Here is a 19,747-nt window from a genome sequence, read left to right on the forward strand (position 1 = left end):
TCGGCCAAAAAACCGAGGAGCTTTTTCTTTCCTAATCCCGGCCAAAAAACCGAGGATCTCCCGTCCANAGGTCGACCTCAAGACACAAGGTGTGAGATGATCAATGGAATAAACCTCAATCTAGAATCAGGAAAAGAAGAAAAAGAAATGAACTCAAATATGAAGCAAGCAGAGGCGCGGATGGCTCAAAATCTGATTGAAGTCAAAAGCTCCGCTGATCCTGTTTTGACCCAATGTTGCATAAAGAAGTAAACACCTACAACTTGAGCCTCAAGATTCAGATCGAAGTCCACAGCGAAATCAGCTAAGACTCAAGATCAAGTTTCAAGAGAATTATAGATAGGAATCTTGTAACTCATAGTGGATAGGCATAGCTAGCTTAGCTTTGATTTTTCTTTTGGTGTAATAAGGAGGTCAGCAAGCAGTAGCAGCAGCAACAGCAGTGAAATCACAGCTCCTGGTAGTCCCAGCTACCAAACTTTCCAGAACTACACTAGCCTGATTCCTTTATAGCCAAGGATATGTAGGCAACCTTTGAAGCAAGGTTCAGTCAGACGGTTTTTCAAAATGCTTCTCATGGAGTGCTGAGCAGGCAAAAATCCTTCATGGTGCTCATTTATCTTTGCCCGAAAACCCTCCGTGTCTTCGAGCAAAGAGAGGCAGCTGTGAGCACATGATTTTTTCCGCGCTTAAATTACTCCTATCAATTCCTTAGAATTAGGATTTTTCTTTATTAATTGAATTAATTGCATAATTTTGTGCCTTGTTTGCATTTTTTGTGTGCATTTTAGTTGCCATAATTCACAAAAAGTACAAAAATAGTATATTTTCATCTAGAATTTGACTTTATGTTTTTAGTCAATTAATATTACTAAAACAAGGAAAAAATAACCAAAATAGTCTTTTTACAATTTTAAAATTTTACATTTTTTTTTACATTTTTTGATCTAGTTTCCTCTTAAATTAGGAATTAGTTAATTAATATCATTTAGATTTAATTTTGGGTCTTTTATTTTACATAATAAAATCAGAAAATACAAAAAAAATTAATAATAAGTAAAATACAAAAATAAATACAAAAAGGAAAAAGAAAAGAATAAAAAAGATTCAAAAGAAGGCATGGTCTTGATAAAAGACCAATTTTGGGCCAAAATCCAATTCGAGCCCAATCTTTCCCCAGATCCGGACCAAACCCAGGCTCAAGTCACCTCAGTGCCCGGTCCATTTTTTTTTCAGGCCTCAGGATACTCAAACTACATAGTATCATATGCAAACGACGTCGTTTTGAGATACTCAAATCCCAGTTAACCTATGCCATCCATTCATTTCAATCCAATGGCTCATAATTGATATTGATTTTCCATAAAATTTTCCGAAAATCTTTGCAAAGCCTAGACATATCACCTCCTTCCTCGTACCAACCCCCCTCCCTGTAACGCCGGCAGCCTCCACACCTTAATTTGTTGATTCAGTATTCCCTTATGATTGTTACTAGTTGCTTTTAATTAGTTTAGTTTAGTTTTGAAATAAGTATTTCTTTAGTTCAGCGTTTAGTCTTAATTAGTTATTAGGTTCAGTTTAGGTTGCGTGGTTATAGCTGATAGTTTAACTAGTGTTAGTAATTTTAGGGGGGTAATCAGGGGTAGTTTGGGCATTGGAAATGGCTCAGTTTGTTAAGGCTAAGCAATTTCAGAATAGAAATGAGGGTAGTATAGGTATTCCATAGGTAGAAAACAAAGCTAGAACACCCTAGGTCCTTCTAGAAGGGGGGTCTTAGTGTAAGTTTCTGCATTCTTAATGCAGTAACTTGGGCAACAAGCCACAACTTTAGGATTAATATGCAATTTCTGGAAAAAAAAGGGGGAAAATGAGTAAAACTTTCCAGAACATTCTGCCCCCTTCCTTGCCTATAAAAGGCAGGCCTAGTGCCTTGTTTTACAGGAGGAACCCCTGAAAATCTCCCCAAAAAGTTTTAGACTCTCTGAAAAAATCCCAAAAACATTCCAGCGTTTAATCTTCCCTCTAAAATCCCATTCTGAAGTTCTGAAGTTAAAATTTGAATTTCAAAACCTAAGGAAGTTGGAATCTGTATTCCTATAGTCCAATTGTTCTTCTAGATCTTACTTCCCTTCCAAAAAACCAAAAACAAACAAAAATCAGTAGAAAACTTTTTTTAAAAAAAACAACACTGTTTCATTCGGATTTTCTAGGTTGATTTTGAGTTTTAGGTGTTGAAGTTCATCTCATAGCTCATTTCTTAATTGTTGAAACTTCAGAAGTGGTTTTGGTCAATTTCAAGTTGAATTCCGGTTATTTGAGTCAAGTTTTTGGTGTATTTGCTGGTTGTTTGGATTGCTGGCCTTTGTTCACATATTAATCCTGGGCTTTGAGACTAACTTTGAGCTGTTGTAACTTGCTGCTTGCTCCTGTTGCAAACTCAAATCTGCTGCTGACTCCTTCCTTTTATTTTGCACAATTCCAGGTACAATTGTAATCCCTAATGGCACGAAGTTTCACTCAATGAACATGAATACTTGTGAAATCCAAACGATGAAGCAGTTCAACCATATAAATCTGTTTTTGCTTTCATTACTAGTTCATATGTGGCTGTAGTTTCATTTAAACAAATGTGTATTGGTATTAGATAGGGCTATGTGTGTTAATTAGGGCTGTTTAGACTTGTTTTGTAATTAAATTGGACAGATTGTGGACTGTATAACTAAGACTGCCTATGAAATGTTAAGTTTGTCATGAGTTAATTCTACGTGTATAATTGGGACTGTTGAACTGTTATTAATTGGAGTTATTGGACCACTCTCTTCACTTCATACAAGTAGGATATTCAATAATACTCATTTAGCACAGTTAATTTTACAATATCATAGGCAGTATCAGCCTGAACTACAATATTAGGAAATACAAATGCTTAGGATTCCATATCGAATGTGTTGCTGGATATAATAATAACATTATAATAGTCACGAATTCATGTATTGATTTTCAGTTTCTGTTTTAGTCTATACTGGATTGGTTTGAGTCTAAAGGCCTATCACAATTTTAGATTAAGTGTTAATTCATAACTTGAGCATTAGTCACAATTTTAGATTAATTAGCTTAGTTTGGTTGTAAACATTTGGACCATCAATATAGGCCCAGCATACGCTACAGCTGAAGGCCCACCCGTTTTATTGCACCATTTTGGAACTGGGCTCATTTTGAGCCCAAAGCCTGGCTGTTTCATGGACACAGACTGCCCAGCTTAGGCGACTTGATTACTTCATGTTTGGGCCAATTCTTAGGCCCAAAAGCTGTCATAAATCAAAAATCCCTTTAAAATTACCTTAGGAATATGGGGAATTAATTGGTAAATATAAATCTAGGTTCTCGAGTTAGGTAGCGGGCCCAAGCTAAGAGGGTCCCACCTTTTGTTTGAATTCGGACTTGAATTCGAGACTCGAATTTATAAATGCCAATTAATTAGGCCCTTTTAGAGACAAATAATAAATAGAAAATCTTAGTTTGCTTTAGGTTGGCCTTTAAATAATAAAGTGAGATGAGCCTCGCCAAACAAAAACACACAAATTGCGGGGCCCTCATTGATTGCTTAATTAAAAATACTTAGAATTTGGGGCGTGCCGTTTAGCGAATTCCACGGCCTCCCACAAAGTTGAAAAGACGTTAGTCGCTTTAGGCGCGCTTTTAATAATTTCTTCTTCCTAAATTCGGGTGTGCATTTCATGTGACCCAAATCCAAATCCCAAAACGTTGAATAAAATGTGTCGCGGATCCGGGTGCATTTCATGTGACGTGATCCAAAAACATGTTTTAAACGACGTTCAATGTCTTTCGTAAAATTTAACTAAAAGCGGTAAATAATTGTAAGAATGCACTATAGGTTGGAACATGTATAAAAAAAATCAGATTTTAGCCATTTATAATAATTTAAGCGACCGTGCTAGAACCACGGGACCCGGGGGTGCCTAACACCTTCCCTCGGGTCAACAGAATTCCTTACACAGAATTTCTGGTTCGCAGACTCCAATTGGGAAGTCGAAATTTTTCTCGATTTGGGATTTAAGTTAAACCGGTGACTTGGGACACCAAAAGTCAACCCTTTCCCAAGTGGCGACTCTAAAAGTAAATAAATAATCCCATTTCGAATAATATCACTTTAAATGAAAAAACTCCCTTATACATTTATCCTTCGGGGTAGGTGTGTAAAAAAGGAGGTGTGACAGCTCTGGCGACTCTACTGGGGACACGGACCCAGAATTTCGATTCAGGGTTCAAGAATTCGAGCTTAGTACAATTGTTATATTTGGCTTTATCTGATTTTTCTACATGTTCCATGCTATATGTGCTAAATGTTTTACCGCTTTGATATTTGTTGAAATTGTATATATAAACTGTCGCGAATCCCTTCCTCTCTCTGAGTCTTCTACATCATGGAGAAGGGTGCACTTCGTGTAGCTTCTCTTCTGTTTAGAGTCTTTCCCAATTTAGAATGAGGTTTGGATAAGTTGCTAAGCCGGCGGAGCTTCTGTATCCCCGGTATGCTGCCTCCCACTCGGCTCGAGTTGTCCGCTCGGGTAAGCCAGGTCTAGACCAATAAACCTAGAAGAACAAAACCTCATGCCGGATCCCTAGTAGGACGTTTGTTTGCATCATGTGCATTTGACTTAGGGGACTCAACACAGGGGTTGGGTCCGTCTAAGACAGGCAACCTGAAATGAATTGACCATTCTGATGCATCTTACGTGCTAATTGCGCATTTATTTGCTCGGTTTTGCATGTTGACCGGCTTGTCTAAATGAGTGAAATTATGAAAATAAGCAGTGTTAGAACTAATTAGGGGTGACCATTTGTTTTGAAAAAACCCCAATGCCCAAATAGTACCGAAATGCTGCCGGTTTTTTTGAAAAGTGAAAACAAAAGAGAAAAATATTTGAAAAAATAGGAAGAAAATTGTTGTTCAAAAATACATTTTTGATTTTGGCAAATCTGCCCGAACTACGCGGGTCTGATTCTCACCGGATGTGGGATACGTAGGCAAACCTCATCGGTTCCGACCCCAATTTTCAAAAAATCCAAAAATATTTTCTTTCTTCAGAAATCTTTCCTTAGATAATTTTTTTTTAAAAAAAACAAAAAAAAGAAGTTTTTAAAACTAAAAACCGGTTTTCTTCTTTCTAATGTCTTTCATAAAAATCAAAATCCAAAAATACGGTTTTCCTTCATTGTAAAGTATTTTTATTAAAAAAAAACAACAAAAATCCAAAAAAAAAATCAGAAACAAAAGTCCAAAAATACTCTTTTCTTCTTTAGAAGTCTTTTTTGCAAATGTCAATAAAAAGTTTGAAAAATTGAAGTCCAAAAATATTTTTGCTTTTCCTTAGAAGTACTTTTATAAATAAATAAAAGCTCAGAAATTCAAAACATTTTTCTTAAAGAAGTCCCTCTTTCAAAAATTAAGAGGTTTCAAAAATATTTTCTTAGAAAAAGAGAAAACAAATGAAAAACTCAAACAAAAAGTATTTTCTTTTTGCTTTTAAAATTTCCAAAGTTCAAATAAAAACAAAAGGAATTTTCAGAAGTCTTTCTTTCAAAAATAAAATCAAAATCAAAAAACCAAAAAAAAAAATTCCCTTTCTTCTTTTAAAGCATTTTGTTAGAAAATTCCAAAAAAAAATTCAAAAAAAATCAACAATATTTTTCTTTTGCCTTAAAGCTTTCATGGTCTGCGTTTTATAAAAAAAAAGGGAGTTAGTATACTCAATTCCCAATTTGACCGAACTACGCCGGTTTGATTCTCACCGGATGTGAGATACGTAGGCAACCCTCATCGAGTCCAACCACCCTTTTGCAAAAATAGCCAAAAATACCAAAATTTTAATTTTTGTCAAAATAAGTCAGGTGATGTCATTCTTGTTTTAAAATAAGCCGAATGTCCCCAAAAGGGCACCGGAAGGCTGTTTTTGCAAGAACAGCCACCCTGAGTCATTTTCAATGGTTAGCGGGCACAGCCTTAAAATCTTCTTTCCAGAAGTGCTGGAAGGCCGTATCTGCAAAATCGAATCTTTGTTTGCTTAAATAAAAAAATTTACTTTAGGTCAAAATAAATCATTAAAATACTCCTTAGATGTCATTCTTTCATAAAAAACATAAAAAAATACAAATTTCGAAAATTGAGTCCGAAATATTTTTGCTCAAAAACCCAAATCATTTTCGTAAAAGTCCCTTTGCCGAAATTAAAAGGCAACTTTCAAAATCCAAAAGAAAAAATATTTTTCTTTCGTGTTGAGAAAATAAATGAAAATTCAAACAAAAATATTTCTTTCTACTTCTAAAATTCCCAAAGTTCCAACAAAAAGAAAAGAAATTTTTTTTAGAAGTCTTTCTTTCAAAAAATAAAAAGAAAAATCAAAATCAAAAATATTTCCCGTTTTACCTTCTAAAGCATTTCTTTCAAAAAAAAAACGAGTTAGCTTATATACCTTATCTGCACGAACTACGCTTGGTCTGATTCATGCGGGGTCATGATACGTAGGCAATCTCCATAGGATTCGACCGTAACCCTAAGAAAAAGAAAAGAAAAAAAAAAGAGTACGAAGGAAAGAAATAAAAGAAACACGAGAGAGGAAAAGAAACGCAAAAGAAGAAAATAAGGCATTGAGAGAGANAAACTTTCCAGAACATTCTGCCCCCTTCCTTGCCTATAAAAGGCAGGCCTAGTGCCTTGTTTTACAGGAGGAACCCCTGAAAATCTCCCCAAAAAGTTTTAGACTCTCTGAAAAAATCCCAAAAACATTCCAGCTTTTAATCTTCCCTCTAAAATCCCATTCTGAAGTTCTGAAGTTAAAATTTGAATTTCAAAACCTAAGAAAGTTGGAATCTGTATTCCTATAGTCCAATTGTTCTTCTAGATCTTACTTCCCTTCCAAAAAACCAAAAACAAACAAAAATCAGTAGAAAACTTTTTTTAAAAAAAACAACACTGTTTCATTCGGATTTTCTAGGTTGATTTTGAGTTTTAGGTGTTGAAGTTCATCTCATAGCTCATTTCTTAATTGCTGAAACTTCAGAAGTGGTTTTGGTCAATTTCAAGTTGAATTCCGGTTATTTGAGTCAAGTTTTTGGTGTATTTGCTGGTTGTTTGGATTGCTGGCCTTTGTTCACATATTAATCCTGGGCTTTGAGACTAACTTTGAGCTGTTGTAACTTGCTGCTTGCTCCTGTTGCAAACTCAAATCTGCTGTGACTCCTTCCTTTTATTTTGCACAATTCCAGGTACAATTGTAATCCCTAATGGCACGAAGTTTCACTCAATGAACATGAATACTTGTGAAATCCAAACGATGAAGCAGTTCAACCATATAAATCTGTTTTTGCTTTCATTACTAGTTCATATGTGGCTGTAGTTTCATTTAAACAAATGTGTATTGGTATTAGATAGGGCTATGTGTGTTAATTAGGGCTGTTTAGACTTGTTTTGTAATTAAATTGGACAGATTGTGGACTGTATAACTAAGACTGCCTATGAAATGTTAAGTTTGTCATGAGTTAATTCTACGTGTATAATTGGGACTGTTGAACTGTTATTAATTGGAGTTATTGGACCACTCTCTTCACTTCATACAAGTAGGATATTCAATAATACTCATTTAGCACAGTTAATTTTACAATATCATAGGCAGTATCAGCCTGAACTACAATATTAGGAAATACAAATGCTTAGGATTCCATATCGAATGTGTTGCTGGATATAATAATAACATTATAATAGTCACGAATTCATGTATTGATTTTCAGTTTCTGTTTTAGTCTATACTGGATTGGTTTGAGTCTAAAGGCCTATCACAATTTTAGATTAAGTGTTAATTCATAACTTGAGCATTAGTCACAATTTTAGATTAATTAGCTTAGTTTGGTTGTAAACATTTGGACCATCAATATAGGCCCAGCATACGCTACAGCTGAAGGCCCACCCGTTTTATTGCACCATTTTGGAACTGGGCTCATTTTGAGCCAAAAGCCTGGCTGTTTCATGGACACAGACTGCCCAGCTTAGGCGACTTGATTACTTCATGTTTGGGCCAATTCTTAGGCCCAAAAGCTGTCATAAACCAAAAATCCCTTTAAAATTACCTTAGGAATATGGGAATTAATTGGTAAATATAAATCTAGGTTCTCGAGTTAGGTAGCGGGCCCAAGCTAAGAGGGTCCCACCTTTTGTTTGAATTCAGACTTGAATTCGAGACTCGAATTTATAAATGCCAATTAATTAGGCCCTTTTAGAGACAAATAATAAATAGAAAATCTTAGTTTGCTTTAGGTTGGCCTTTAAATAATAAAGTGAGATGAGCCTCGCCAAACAAAAACACACAAATTGCGGGGCCCTCATTAATTGCTTAATTAAAAATACTTAGAATTTGGGGCGTGCCGTTTAGCGAATTCCACGGCCTCCCACAAAGTTGAAAAGACGTTAGTCGCTTTAGGCGCGCTTTTAATAATTTCATCTTCCTAAATTCGGGTGTGCATTTCATGTGACCCAAATCCAAATCCCAAAACGTTGAATAAAATGTGTCGCGGATCCGGGTGCATTTCATGTGACGTGATCCAAAAACATGTTTTAAACGACGTTCAATGTCTTTCGTAAAATTTAACTAAAAGCGATAAATAATTGTAAGAATGCACTATAGGTTGGAACATGTATTAAAAAAAATCAGATTTTAGCCATTTATAATAATTTAAGCGACCGTGCTAGAACCACGGGACCCGGGGGTGCCTAACACCTTCCCTCGGGTCAACAGAATTCCTTACACAGAATTTCTGGTTCGCAGACTCCAATTGGGAAGTCGAAATTTTCCTCGATTTGGGATTTAAGTTAAACCGGTGACTTGGGACACCAAAAGCCAACCCTTTCCCAAGTGGCGACTCTAAAAGTAAATAAATAATCTCATTTCGAATAATGTCACTTTAAATGGAAAAACTCCCTTATACATTTGTCCTTCGGGGTAGGTGTGTAAAAAAGGAGGTGTGACAAAGTTAATACATTTTCTTGCTTCAGGTATGTCCTTGAAGCTCATACCCTTATACAATTCCTTGTAATTTTGCAGTGCAACATCAATTTCTCTATTTTTTTTGACATGCAGTTGTTTGTAATTCCTCATAATCATACCCTACCTCATCACCTTCACTATCATTGTCACTCTCACTCTCACTCTCACACTACAATCTGTACCAACTTCAGTTAGTGATGATGTGAATCAGAATAATGGACAACATTAGGAACATTCACAGATAATTCACATTCATCTACTGCATAGAAGTTAAGACACTTAAACTCATCAGATATTAAAGACAATAAATGTCTTATCCCAGAATCATCCACTACTTCATAATAGTTACCAGAAGGTCCATTTACAATTAGTTGTTGAACACCAACATACATCAATTCCCTAGTGTGCTCATTTACTAGATCAATAAAGGAAATAAGGTCAGAGTCATAACCTTCCCAAGAGTGAACAAACTTCTTTGAATATAACACATGGGGTTCTCTGATCCAATCCCCACCATGATGGAACATTATGTCCACCAAGTTCATCTTTAATATCCTGAAAAATTAAGAAAATAAATGACTGTTATGATTGAACAATAATATGCAATGGATATGGCAACAAAATTGAAATACAGGTTAAACAATAAAGAAAATCTATAGAAAATGAAGACTGTTAAAATGAAAATCTATAAAGAAAAGGTTAAATTGAAAGACTATTAAACTGTTAAAAAATGAAGACTGTTAGACTGTTTAACTATTAAACAATAAAGAAAAGGTTAAACTGAAAGCTCTAAAAAATGACTGTTAAACAATAAAGAAAATATTATCAAACAATAAATTAATCGACCACAAGGAAAGACAAACATGGAGAACCAGAAAAATAAAAAAATATGCAACAACAGGACCACATACAATAAGAAAGTGAAGTCCCACTAGCTTTAAAATATTCAGTTGGGGTCAACAACCATACACCGACAAAAAATACCTTAAACCCCAAACTTAAGACCCCACAATCTTAGTTCTGCCACCAATTTTTTCATTAAACAAACAAAAAGGCCAAAACCACATGGACCACAAACTACACAAAAATCCAAAACCAAATCTATCTCGAATAAACTCTAACAGAAAACCCACCTAGATAACCCATGCAAACAAAATCCACTCATAAACAACACAGCCAATGGTCAACTTTAAATCACATACTCAAAACCATAACAAGATTAAAGAACGAAATCCCTAAAGTGACTAATTCGCGGCAAATATAAGCAAGAAAATACATATAACAGCTTAAACAAACAGTTACTTGAAGAAATCAATTACCTTTAACTGCAGTTGTAGAATAAAGCATGTGGAATGAATTGATTGTAATTGGGGTGCGATGAACCTTATGTATTTTCTTTCTGAGGGAAATGAAAAGCTCGATGGGAAAATGGACTAAATTTTACCGATGGGTCTAAGTTTATTGGTTGGGTCGGGCGGGTTTTAATTAAAAGTTGGGGCGGATCAGTTGGTCCAATAAGAGGATGCCACGTGCTCCTTAAAAATCTGGGAAGGTGCTTTTAACGGGTAAGAGATAAATGTGCAACTAATGTATAACAGTGGGGATATTTTTTATAAGAAAATCAAACGCATAAGGCCTATTTATAATAGTAGAAGGGCAAATCAGACCCTTAACCGGGAAAAAAAAGTAAAAGAAAAGAGGAGCTACTGTAAAAAAAAAAATATCATGCTTTCTGTCTGTTATATATATACCTTCTTTTATCCCAATTTAAATGTTTATATCTTATTGGGAAAGAGAGTTATGTACTGTTGACCAAGTGTAGTATTGCTAGGCGTCTTGTTATAATAAATCATACTCCATCCATTTCATTTTATGTGTACCTATTTGACTAGGCATGCAGTTTATGAAAAAAAGAAAAGACTTTTGAACTTGTGTAAAATGAGGCACATTGTGTGGCTATAAATCACTTTAAAAGGGTAAATTATTTTCAAATATAGAAATGAGTCATTTTTTTTAGCACGGACTAAAAAGGAAATGAATTCACATAAATTGAAACGGAGGGAGTACTTCTTAGTATAGTATACAGTATACTGATCACTTTTGACTGGACCGTTTAGGATTGGGAATCTTACAGAAATGTCCCAAATAAGTCACAACTTACCAACCTTTAGCCATTAATCATAGATCTTACCAAAACTAGCCAAGCGCATATAAAAATTAAAAACCCAAATAAACAAGGTTCTCTCTCTCCGAGAATCACACGCAAAAATCTCCTTCCATATTTTTAAGCATGATCAGCAACATTAGATGCAAGGGGAAATTTTATGGATGAGGTAGCAAACAAGGTGATGAAATACAAAAAAATATATATACGAGATTCCAAAAATCTAAGCAATATATTAAAGGTGATTTGGATTGATTTGGTATCAAAATTCGCAGTTAAAATCGAATTCAAAAAGTTCTTCTGCGACACATGTATCAAACATGTATCAGGCAAGTATCACACACACAGGTATATATGAATATACACGTGATACATATTTGATACAAATATGATACATGTGATGCATAAATGATACACAGTGTGATACATATAATTATTTTCCATGTTCATCTTCTACCTCGAATTTTCAATTCAAACAACCTCAAAACTCTACCAAATCATCCCAAAACTGAGATTCAAACTCCTTAATATGTACCCAGTTATAATAACACCCACTCAAAAGAAAACAAAAATTTGACCTTTTTTTGCTACAAAAAGCTAATTGGCTAATATTGGTAACACTTGGCTAATATTAGTAATATTTTATAAATTGGCTAATTTTTTGTAATAAACTTCTTATAAATGGACATAGCTGGTAGTTTCACTTTAGGATTTGCCTAGTTAAATGACAGCTATAAATCTTTTGACATCAAGGAAGAGGGTTTCTGAATGTTAATAAGAAACTCACAATAGACCGATCCATCATCAAAATGGAATTCCAGTTTGTTTTTCTTTAAGCTGATAAAAAGATTCAAAATAAGAGAAGAGTAACCAGCAGGATGGTTAAAGTTAAGTTTCAAAATGTGTGTAGAACAAGAGACCAGCATAACTTTGATATTATGCATGCTGGAGTAGGCATTACGAAAGTAGTAAGGGCAATTCAAGTGGCACTTTAACCCCTTCTAGTTTTCGAAAATTTTATGGCACCCATTTTCAGCAGAAGTCAAGGACTAATATTATGTAAATCGAATAAAGATACAAACTAGTTCTCCCTCGCTATTTCATACAGTAACTGGTACATGGAGTGCTGGTTGGAGCAACACACATTTCCTACTTATTTTTACTGGAAAGAGGAAACGGTTAGAGACCATTACAAGACTGGAGTCGCAAAGACAACTAAGAAATACATATACTGCAACAAATCACAAAGGGAGGCAGAGGGATTCATGCCCTTTATGTTAGGGCCCATAGGAACTTGCTACCAAATAAATAGCATATGCCGAATAGGCCATTTGTTTGTTATTTTATCTGTCTACTCTTCATCATAATCTTCTTCCTCCTCCGCCAAACTTGAATTCAGGTGTGACATATGGGTAGGGTCGATAACCATTCTCTCCATCTCGAGAGACCATTGGGGGCCTTCCTCCACTTTCTCATTGGCAGGCCTTGGCGATGCATTGCAGGCTGCTATATCTGGTGCAGCTGATTTATCAACGCTTTCATCTACGTTGACCTTCAGATTAGGAGTTGTTATAACTGAACTTTCCCTGTCACAAGCAATGGAATCCTGTTTAGGTGATCCCTTCGGTTCTGCGCAGCTCTCTGTCTGAGTTCCAGGGTTTGGATTTTGCTGACCACTCTGCTGAAGAGATGTGCAGGATTCAAGTTGCATATCAGGCCGTGAGAGCTCCCTATCAGCACGCCCTCGACCACGACCTCTTCCTCTACCCCTACCTCTTCCCCTACCGCTACTGCTAGCATGACACGTCTCCTGCAGGAAAAAAATGCCATTCATGTCATGACTTGATAACAGAAAATATAAAGTGATCACTGTACACTGTAAGTTGATTATGTTAGAAAATATGCATTCACAACTCTCATGACAACCACAAATGATTATGCTATCGCATTATATAGAAAACACCCAACTTATGATATGCGACGTTGCCTTATGGCATTACATCTTCCTCCGAATTCAACTATGCCATATAAAAACCCTAACTAACTCAGAGAACAATAACAACACTACACCTCAAGGTAGTTGGGTCAGTGACATGAATCCTCATTATCTGTTTTGCTCCATTTAGACCAACTTCATTCCAATATTCCATAATTATCTAACACTAAGTTATTTTCATATTCTATTTACATATAAATCTTTAACAGATTAAAATTAAAAAAATAATGAGTGCAACCTTATTTAAGATACAACACTCTCTTGGAGAAAACTCAACAGCAATGAGTGAAAGTGTTGGTGCAACTCTAAATAAAATCTCGATTCATATAATGAAACCCATAAGATGGTCAAAGGTAACATCATATAACAGTTGATGTCCATCCTTCTAAGAATTTTATGCAAATGATTAACTTAGAATGGATTCAACTCCCACTCATAATGGTGTCTTGCAGAACCACAATTGTTGTCTCCAACTTCCATAATAAAAGGAGGGGCCAAGTAACTTTTCTGATTGAATGATGAAAAGAGGCCGGCTAACTATTGCAGATTGAGTTATTGGGGGAGATAGGGTGATACATATTTACTAATTGATGGAATTGCAGCAAAGTGTGATGATTTAGAACTATGAATATACTCTCTGACCAAGATTGATGTAGTACCAAAAAGGGGAAAACAAAGAGTTTACCAAATTGATGTAGCGCCAAAAAGAGAGAAGAGAGACAGTAAGGGGAAAGGAGAGAAGAGGGAGAAAGAGAAGAAACAAAGAGAAAGAAAGACAGAAAAAAGGGGAGGAAGAAGAAGCGGACAGGAGAGAAAGACGAAAAACAAGATAAGCATAAATGAAGGGACATAGAGAGATAGATCAACCCATAAAGTGTTATTAATTCTCATTTTCCTAAGCCTCTGTGACAGAGTTACACGGTAGTTGAGAAAATGCAAGTACGGGGTGGCGTAATCAAGGTACGCACAAACTAGCCCTGGACACCACCATTATAAAAAAAAATGTTATCCATCAAGTGTGGTCCGAAGCAAAGTAATTAAGGGTCCTGGAGTCTGAACAAATTAGAACTTGTGACACTACTAGAACTTTTTATCTCTAACTAAAAGAGATATAAGAATATACTAAAACCTTATCTTTAAATAAAAAATAAGGTTATCAGTTATCACTAACTAATGGATAAAACATTATTTCTAAATAAAAAAAGAATCAAAGATATTGATAGTACAATGTTTTCTTGAGCTAAATCAGTTTGTCCCGTGAAAACTTCATCTCAACAAAATGAGATCATCAGCAATTACTTGTTCCTACTATTACCACATTCAGAGCATTTTTATTCTTTGGGAGAACTAAATGCTCTTTTAAAAGCAATAATTAAATGCTTTACAACAAATAAGTACTTTTTCAGTTTTCAATCTGAGAAATTACGAGGAATCTAAACTAGACGAGTCAACAAAGGGTTTCTCACCGTCCTGCTCCTTTTGAACTCATCTTCACTGTCATGATGTTCTTCCATTGCAACTTTCCTGATAAAACAGTATATGATTTGCAAAGTTTGTCACCTTAGATGTGTAAGTGGAATAATCAACTGAATTGAAGAAAAACTACTAACTTAAATGTTATAGGACAAACAAGAAATGATCCTTAACCTTCTTTTTGGCATTTCACCGGCAGCATCAGAATGGCCATAATCAGGAACCTTGCTGACAACTTCCCGAAGAAAGTCAAACACGTTGTAGCTTTGTACACAATGCTTTCTACAAACAGATGTTAGATGCAATCAGTATGGATGTAATAGGATAAATGAACCAACAAGCCCATCATTTCCGAATTGACAAGTGAGTGAGAAAGGCAGCATCATCCTACTTAACCTGCACGGAAAGACGTGTTCCAGTAGTAGGAGAGAGATCTTTCAGCACATTGGAGAAGAAAAAAATGATGCATTAGCTGACGCACACTTAAAGATGCCATGAACAACAAAAGAGGATCTGTGAAATGCATTGGATTCTAAATTCTATCCATAACATTCTTTAGAGTACTATTTTCAATTTATCAGAAAATTCCAAGGTCTATTAGTAATGTTGAAGACTATTTGCTTCATGTTGCAGCAGCTAGTCTTCAAGGAACACTCAGGAAGCAAGTCCATTACAGCTGCCAGCTGGTTTGAAGTGCACAGCTGAAGTGGGAGACAATCACTAACTTATGTCATACTGTTAGAGAATGCACTTATCCCTCATTGGTTGCGCAAGGGTTTACAAAGGAGTTTATAATGTCTTGGGCCACTCCACCATTGTCTTAAGGTTTTGAGTTGGATGCTCTGATTCCATGTGAAAGAATCTGAGCATCCAACCCAAAACCTTATGGCAATGGTTGGATAAAAAGAAAGTCTTCAATCCATGTCTAAACCCTAGAAATGGGTCCCACATGCTGGTTGGAGAATAAACTCGTTCCTCATCGGTTATCTAAGTGTTTCCACAAGTGTTTACAATGTCCTAGACCACTCCATCTATTGCCATAAGGTTTTGGGCAGGTAGCTCGGATTGTTTCAGACATAAGATACTGCACCACGTTAAGAGGAAGCTATGATACTCCACTAATGTCAAAAAGAAGCCATGATTTCTAGATCCATCTCAGTTGGCTTGCAGTAGAAAATGACACACTTGGAGAGAGCATGTTAGAAATGAAGAGCAATTCAACCATTTAGCCAAACAAGTTTCCAATGACAGAAACAGATGAGAAAAATTAGTACTACAATATCAGATAATTTCAGGGGGGAAAATCAAAAAGACTGGAACAGGTTTTTACCAGAAGTACCACACAACTATAAAGACTAGGGTCCTCGAGATGAAGCACTCTGCAGAAATAAATTCATCAAATGTGTTCCATTAGAAAAAGGTGGACTAGCAGACCTACACAAGGCAAGTGTTTTCCCGAAAATCTTACTACCTTCCTAGTAAAAGCCCTAAAGCTTTTGTGTTTCATCTATGCAATATAATTACAAAAAATTACATGAGAATCGGGAGGCCTGAGCCAGATAAGCACAAGTCTGAAGCAACTACTCAACACAGTCAAGCTGATTATCAGGATTAAGTTATCAAACATAACAACAAATTAACCAGATCAGAAATCAGTGAGGAGATTGAATAGATAATGGCTCCTCATTAGGCTATTAGCTGCCAGATCTGATCTATACAGATGAATGGAGATTTTCAAAATGCCACTCACAAATGCAGTGAATTAACAGTCTTTGCTCCTCTTCTAAGAGTTATGTCATATGTCCGATCACAAAGGTCTTGTAAGAATAACTCCAAGGCTTTTGCTGCATTAATTGCCAGGGGAGGAAGGGTTAGAAAAAGATAACAACGAGTAAATTGACGAAAGAAAAACATTTTATGAGACTCACACACTAGAACAGGCACTGCCATTGCAATCTTGCCAACATCCTCATCAGCTTGCATAATCTTCTTGATCCGGGCCTAAACGTTTTTCATGAAAAAAAGGAGATATCTCAGATATTCCACATTTGATAGTACTAAAAGCTGAGAAGCAATTAATAATGATGACGATAACAATAAGAACATCAATGATAACAAATAAAAAAGACTTGAAACTGATTAGGCGTTCTTCTATGTGTTTTCCCTGTTAATCCTCTAAGTCCGTCCTTTTCTTTCTTAATCGAAGGAAAAGTTATTCATTCAAACAGAGACCCTACTTATCAGAAATGTAGTAACTCAGATCCTAGAGAGGCACCAGCATATTGTTCATTTAACACAGTGTTTTTTTTAATATAAGGTCATTTAACACAGATAAGAGAGAGATCCCACTTCTTGTCGCAAAATGCACCTGCTATGGGCTGACAGGCTGTCACAATGATAATCCACCCCTTCTTTTCTATGACAAAGTGATAATATCACCATCTGTTACCTAAGTAATTCGGACAGAAAACTGTACTTAGTGTGTCTTCACAAAACTCCAAAAAAAAACAAAGAATAAGACAAATAGTTGGCTGTGGTAGTGCCATTTCAGAACAGTGATTAGGAGGTTAGCACACTTGATATGATTGATTTGAGGTAATCTTCCCTCGTGGTAAAAATGCCACCTCTGCAATATAGAACTCTTTTCCCCTTCGTTGGCTGCCAGAACAATGCTACCACAGCCATCATTATGAGGCCATTGCACGCGTGCAGCCGTGCACTAGGTGTGTTTTTCATGGCGCATCCCAACTGTTACTTCTTTGAGATAAGGCCTCAATGTCCACAACAGTTTCAAACAAGGTTGAATGAGTTAGCTTTTAATGGTTGGCCTGCACTAGTTAAGATTAACAGGTTTACAACTTCAAAGACAATGCTCATGAAACTTCCTTCTCTTTCCATAGTTATAGATACTCTTTAACCACCAAAGCAGAAAGTATTAATATAAGGTGAAAGAGTTCCAAATGCTTTCCAAGATATTACACTGTAAAACAATACGCAACAAATGTAACTTGCTGTTTGTCTTTGTGTATCCAATAATAATCCAAGTTGACTACCACAGTGACATGCCACATCACTGTACTGCCTCACTTAAGTCATTTCAAATACCACAATACAACAAGGGCAACTACTACTACCACGCCTGAGTCCCAAACAAGTTGGAGTCGGCAACCATACTCAGTATAAACTCATCATAGACGAATATTATCCAAAATAAATAATAATACTATAATAAATACAAAATTACTAGAAGTTCATTATATTATCTACTGATGCATAAATCTCTGAAAAGCATAGTTACATAAAGTAAGAGTAAGTATTAAACCAGTAAGACTAGCAGCAAAATAATTTTCTTTAATTCACCAAAAAATGGAAGCAATTACTTTGACCCACGATACAAAATCCTAGCTCTCTTATACTTTTCTTTGGCTACACTAAGCTTTAGGCAAGGCTGACTACTAGTTCAACCAAAATTCCCATGTCCCTAAAGAGGCTCAAAATTTCAATTTGAAGTTACCATATAATAATTTCAATGTGAATTTTATGACGAGCCACAGTACAAGTGAAGTCAAAATTCAAGTTATCCATTAAGCAACAACCCTAGAAACCGACCCACTAAGCAAAATAGGTCCAGCTAAACAGCTCATAAAATACCAGATTCGTTGAAATTAGCAGAGCTCATAGGCAGATCAAGGCGAATATAAGTAAAATAAAAGGAAAAACAAAAGCATAAGAGAGGAAAGAGTAAAAAAGTAAAGCAGCTCACCGCAGGGAAGCGAGTGTCGAGTTTTTTCCTCATGACAAAAATCAGATTCTGGACATTCAGAAATTGGGAGAATCTGAGGGATTATTAAAATAAATTAGAGAATCTTAGAGATGCAAATTTGTGAAATTGGGAAGAATCAGAAGAACGCAATCATTGCGAGTGAGAGAGTGGGCAAATCGGAGGTATTTTTCAATTGAAAAGAAAAGGGAATTTTTTCAGACTTGACGTACAGGTCCTTTTACCAAACGACATTTCAATTTGAGACCCATTTTGCTTTCTTCTATTTAAGTTTTATTTTAGAATAAAAAAATGTACCAGGTTCATTTTTAGGCCTTCATGGCTTTTTACAATGTTGCATTTAAGTCTCTCATGTGTAAAAGCAAATCTCCCACGTATAAAAAAAAATGGGGTCATAAACTTAAAATAATTTTGTGGCCACAAAACCAATTGACTAGTTTTTTGGCTCTTTACAAACTTGTTTTTAGTTTTATGACCCCTATCTCTTTTTTTATACATGAGAGATTTACTTTTATACGTAAGAGATTTGTCTTTTACACATAAGAGATCTAAAAAGATCTTTTTTTTAAAATTCAAAATTGTAAAGAGGCATGATGTGCAAATAGCACATTAATAAGTTATGTAAAGATTATAATGTAAAACTTTTACTAGGGTGAACAATAATTACTAATATTACATAATCTGGGAGTCATTTGGTTCCTTTTTCATACTCCAATATTTTTACTTCCGTTCTTCAAGATTTCTCAATAAGTTACAAGTTTTTACTCATTTTCCACCCAATCCAACGCACTTGACCTTTCGTCTTTCAACCTTTCTTCATATTTTTCAAGCTTTTTCCCAGATAACAATGGCTAAAACTTCCAAAACTGTTCTGCAAAAAGTCACTTCCTCTTCTTTACAACCGACCGCCGAAGTCGAGGAGACCGCTCCCGATGTGGTCGTCCTGGAGAGATTCGCCCCCTGCGTAGCTACCTATGAATCGACTGCCGAGCCTCCCTTGAAAATGTTCGTCCCAGGGAATGCTCGATCGCGGATGATTTTAAGGCTGAAAGGACATCATCGGTGCAGGGCCAGTGTGAGGTGGTATCTAGATACATATGCTCCATCACCGAAGACGTCCTTTCTGCGGTTCGAAAGGACTGCGGCTGGGCGGATAAGTACATAGTAATCTCCGGGCCCGAGGACGCCATCACTACCCATGCGGAGGGGTATCTGAGTGTTTACACTTATCCCTTCACACTAAGTCCGGTAGACCTAGTTATTCTGGATTTCTA

The 19,747-nt window shown here is 35.9% G+C and overlaps 1 protein-coding gene across 4 annotated transcripts; it reads right to left on the reverse strand.

Annotated features, from left to right (window-relative positions):
* LOC109226927 (dr1-associated corepressor-like) lies at positions 12,253-18,714 on the reverse strand. Of its 4 annotated transcripts, XM_019391864.1 has the most exons (8): positions 18,456-18,714; positions 17,269-17,520; positions 17,042-17,141; positions 16,621-16,693; positions 16,443-16,536; positions 14,867-14,974; positions 14,686-14,743; positions 12,253-13,033 (listed from the first exon to the last, which is right to left on the reverse strand). In XM_019391864.1, exons 3-8 carry the CDS (start codon positions 17,132-17,134, stop codon positions 12,575-12,577), a joined length of 885 nt encoding a protein of 294 aa, XP_019247409.1. In that variant the 5' UTR covers positions 17,135-17,141; positions 17,269-17,520; positions 18,456-18,714; the 3' UTR covers positions 12,253-12,574. The 4 variants fall into 4 exon arrangements, with proteins under 4 accessions (XP_019247409.1, XP_019247408.1, XP_019247410.1 ...); XM_019391863.1 differs by having other exon boundaries at positions 17,042-17,520; XM_019391865.1 differs by lacking the exons at positions 17,042-17,141; positions 17,269-17,520 and having other exon boundaries at positions 18,456-18,712.

This window comes from Nicotiana attenuata, chromosome 6 (assembly GCF_001879085.1).
Source record: "Nicotiana attenuata strain UT chromosome 6, NIATTr2, whole genome shotgun sequence".
Taxonomy (NCBI): Eukaryota; Viridiplantae; Streptophyta; class Magnoliopsida; order Solanales; family Solanaceae; genus Nicotiana; species Nicotiana attenuata.

Bases quoted from the DNA above. Each gene is read 5' to 3' on its own strand.
- LOC109226927 (XM_019391864.1), bottom strand. From the start codon at position 17,134: ATGGTGATATTATCACTTTGTCATAGAAAAGAAGGGGTGGATTATCAT. The intron at 16,694-17,041 runs GTGGGATCTCTC...AAAAACGTTTAG, and splicing joins GGTGCATTTTGCGACAAGAA to GCCCGGATCAAGAAGATTAT. The intron at 13,034-14,685 runs GTGAGAAACCCT...TTTTTCCTGCAG, and splicing joins AGTTCAAAAGGAGCAGGACG to GAGACGTGTCATGCTAGCAG.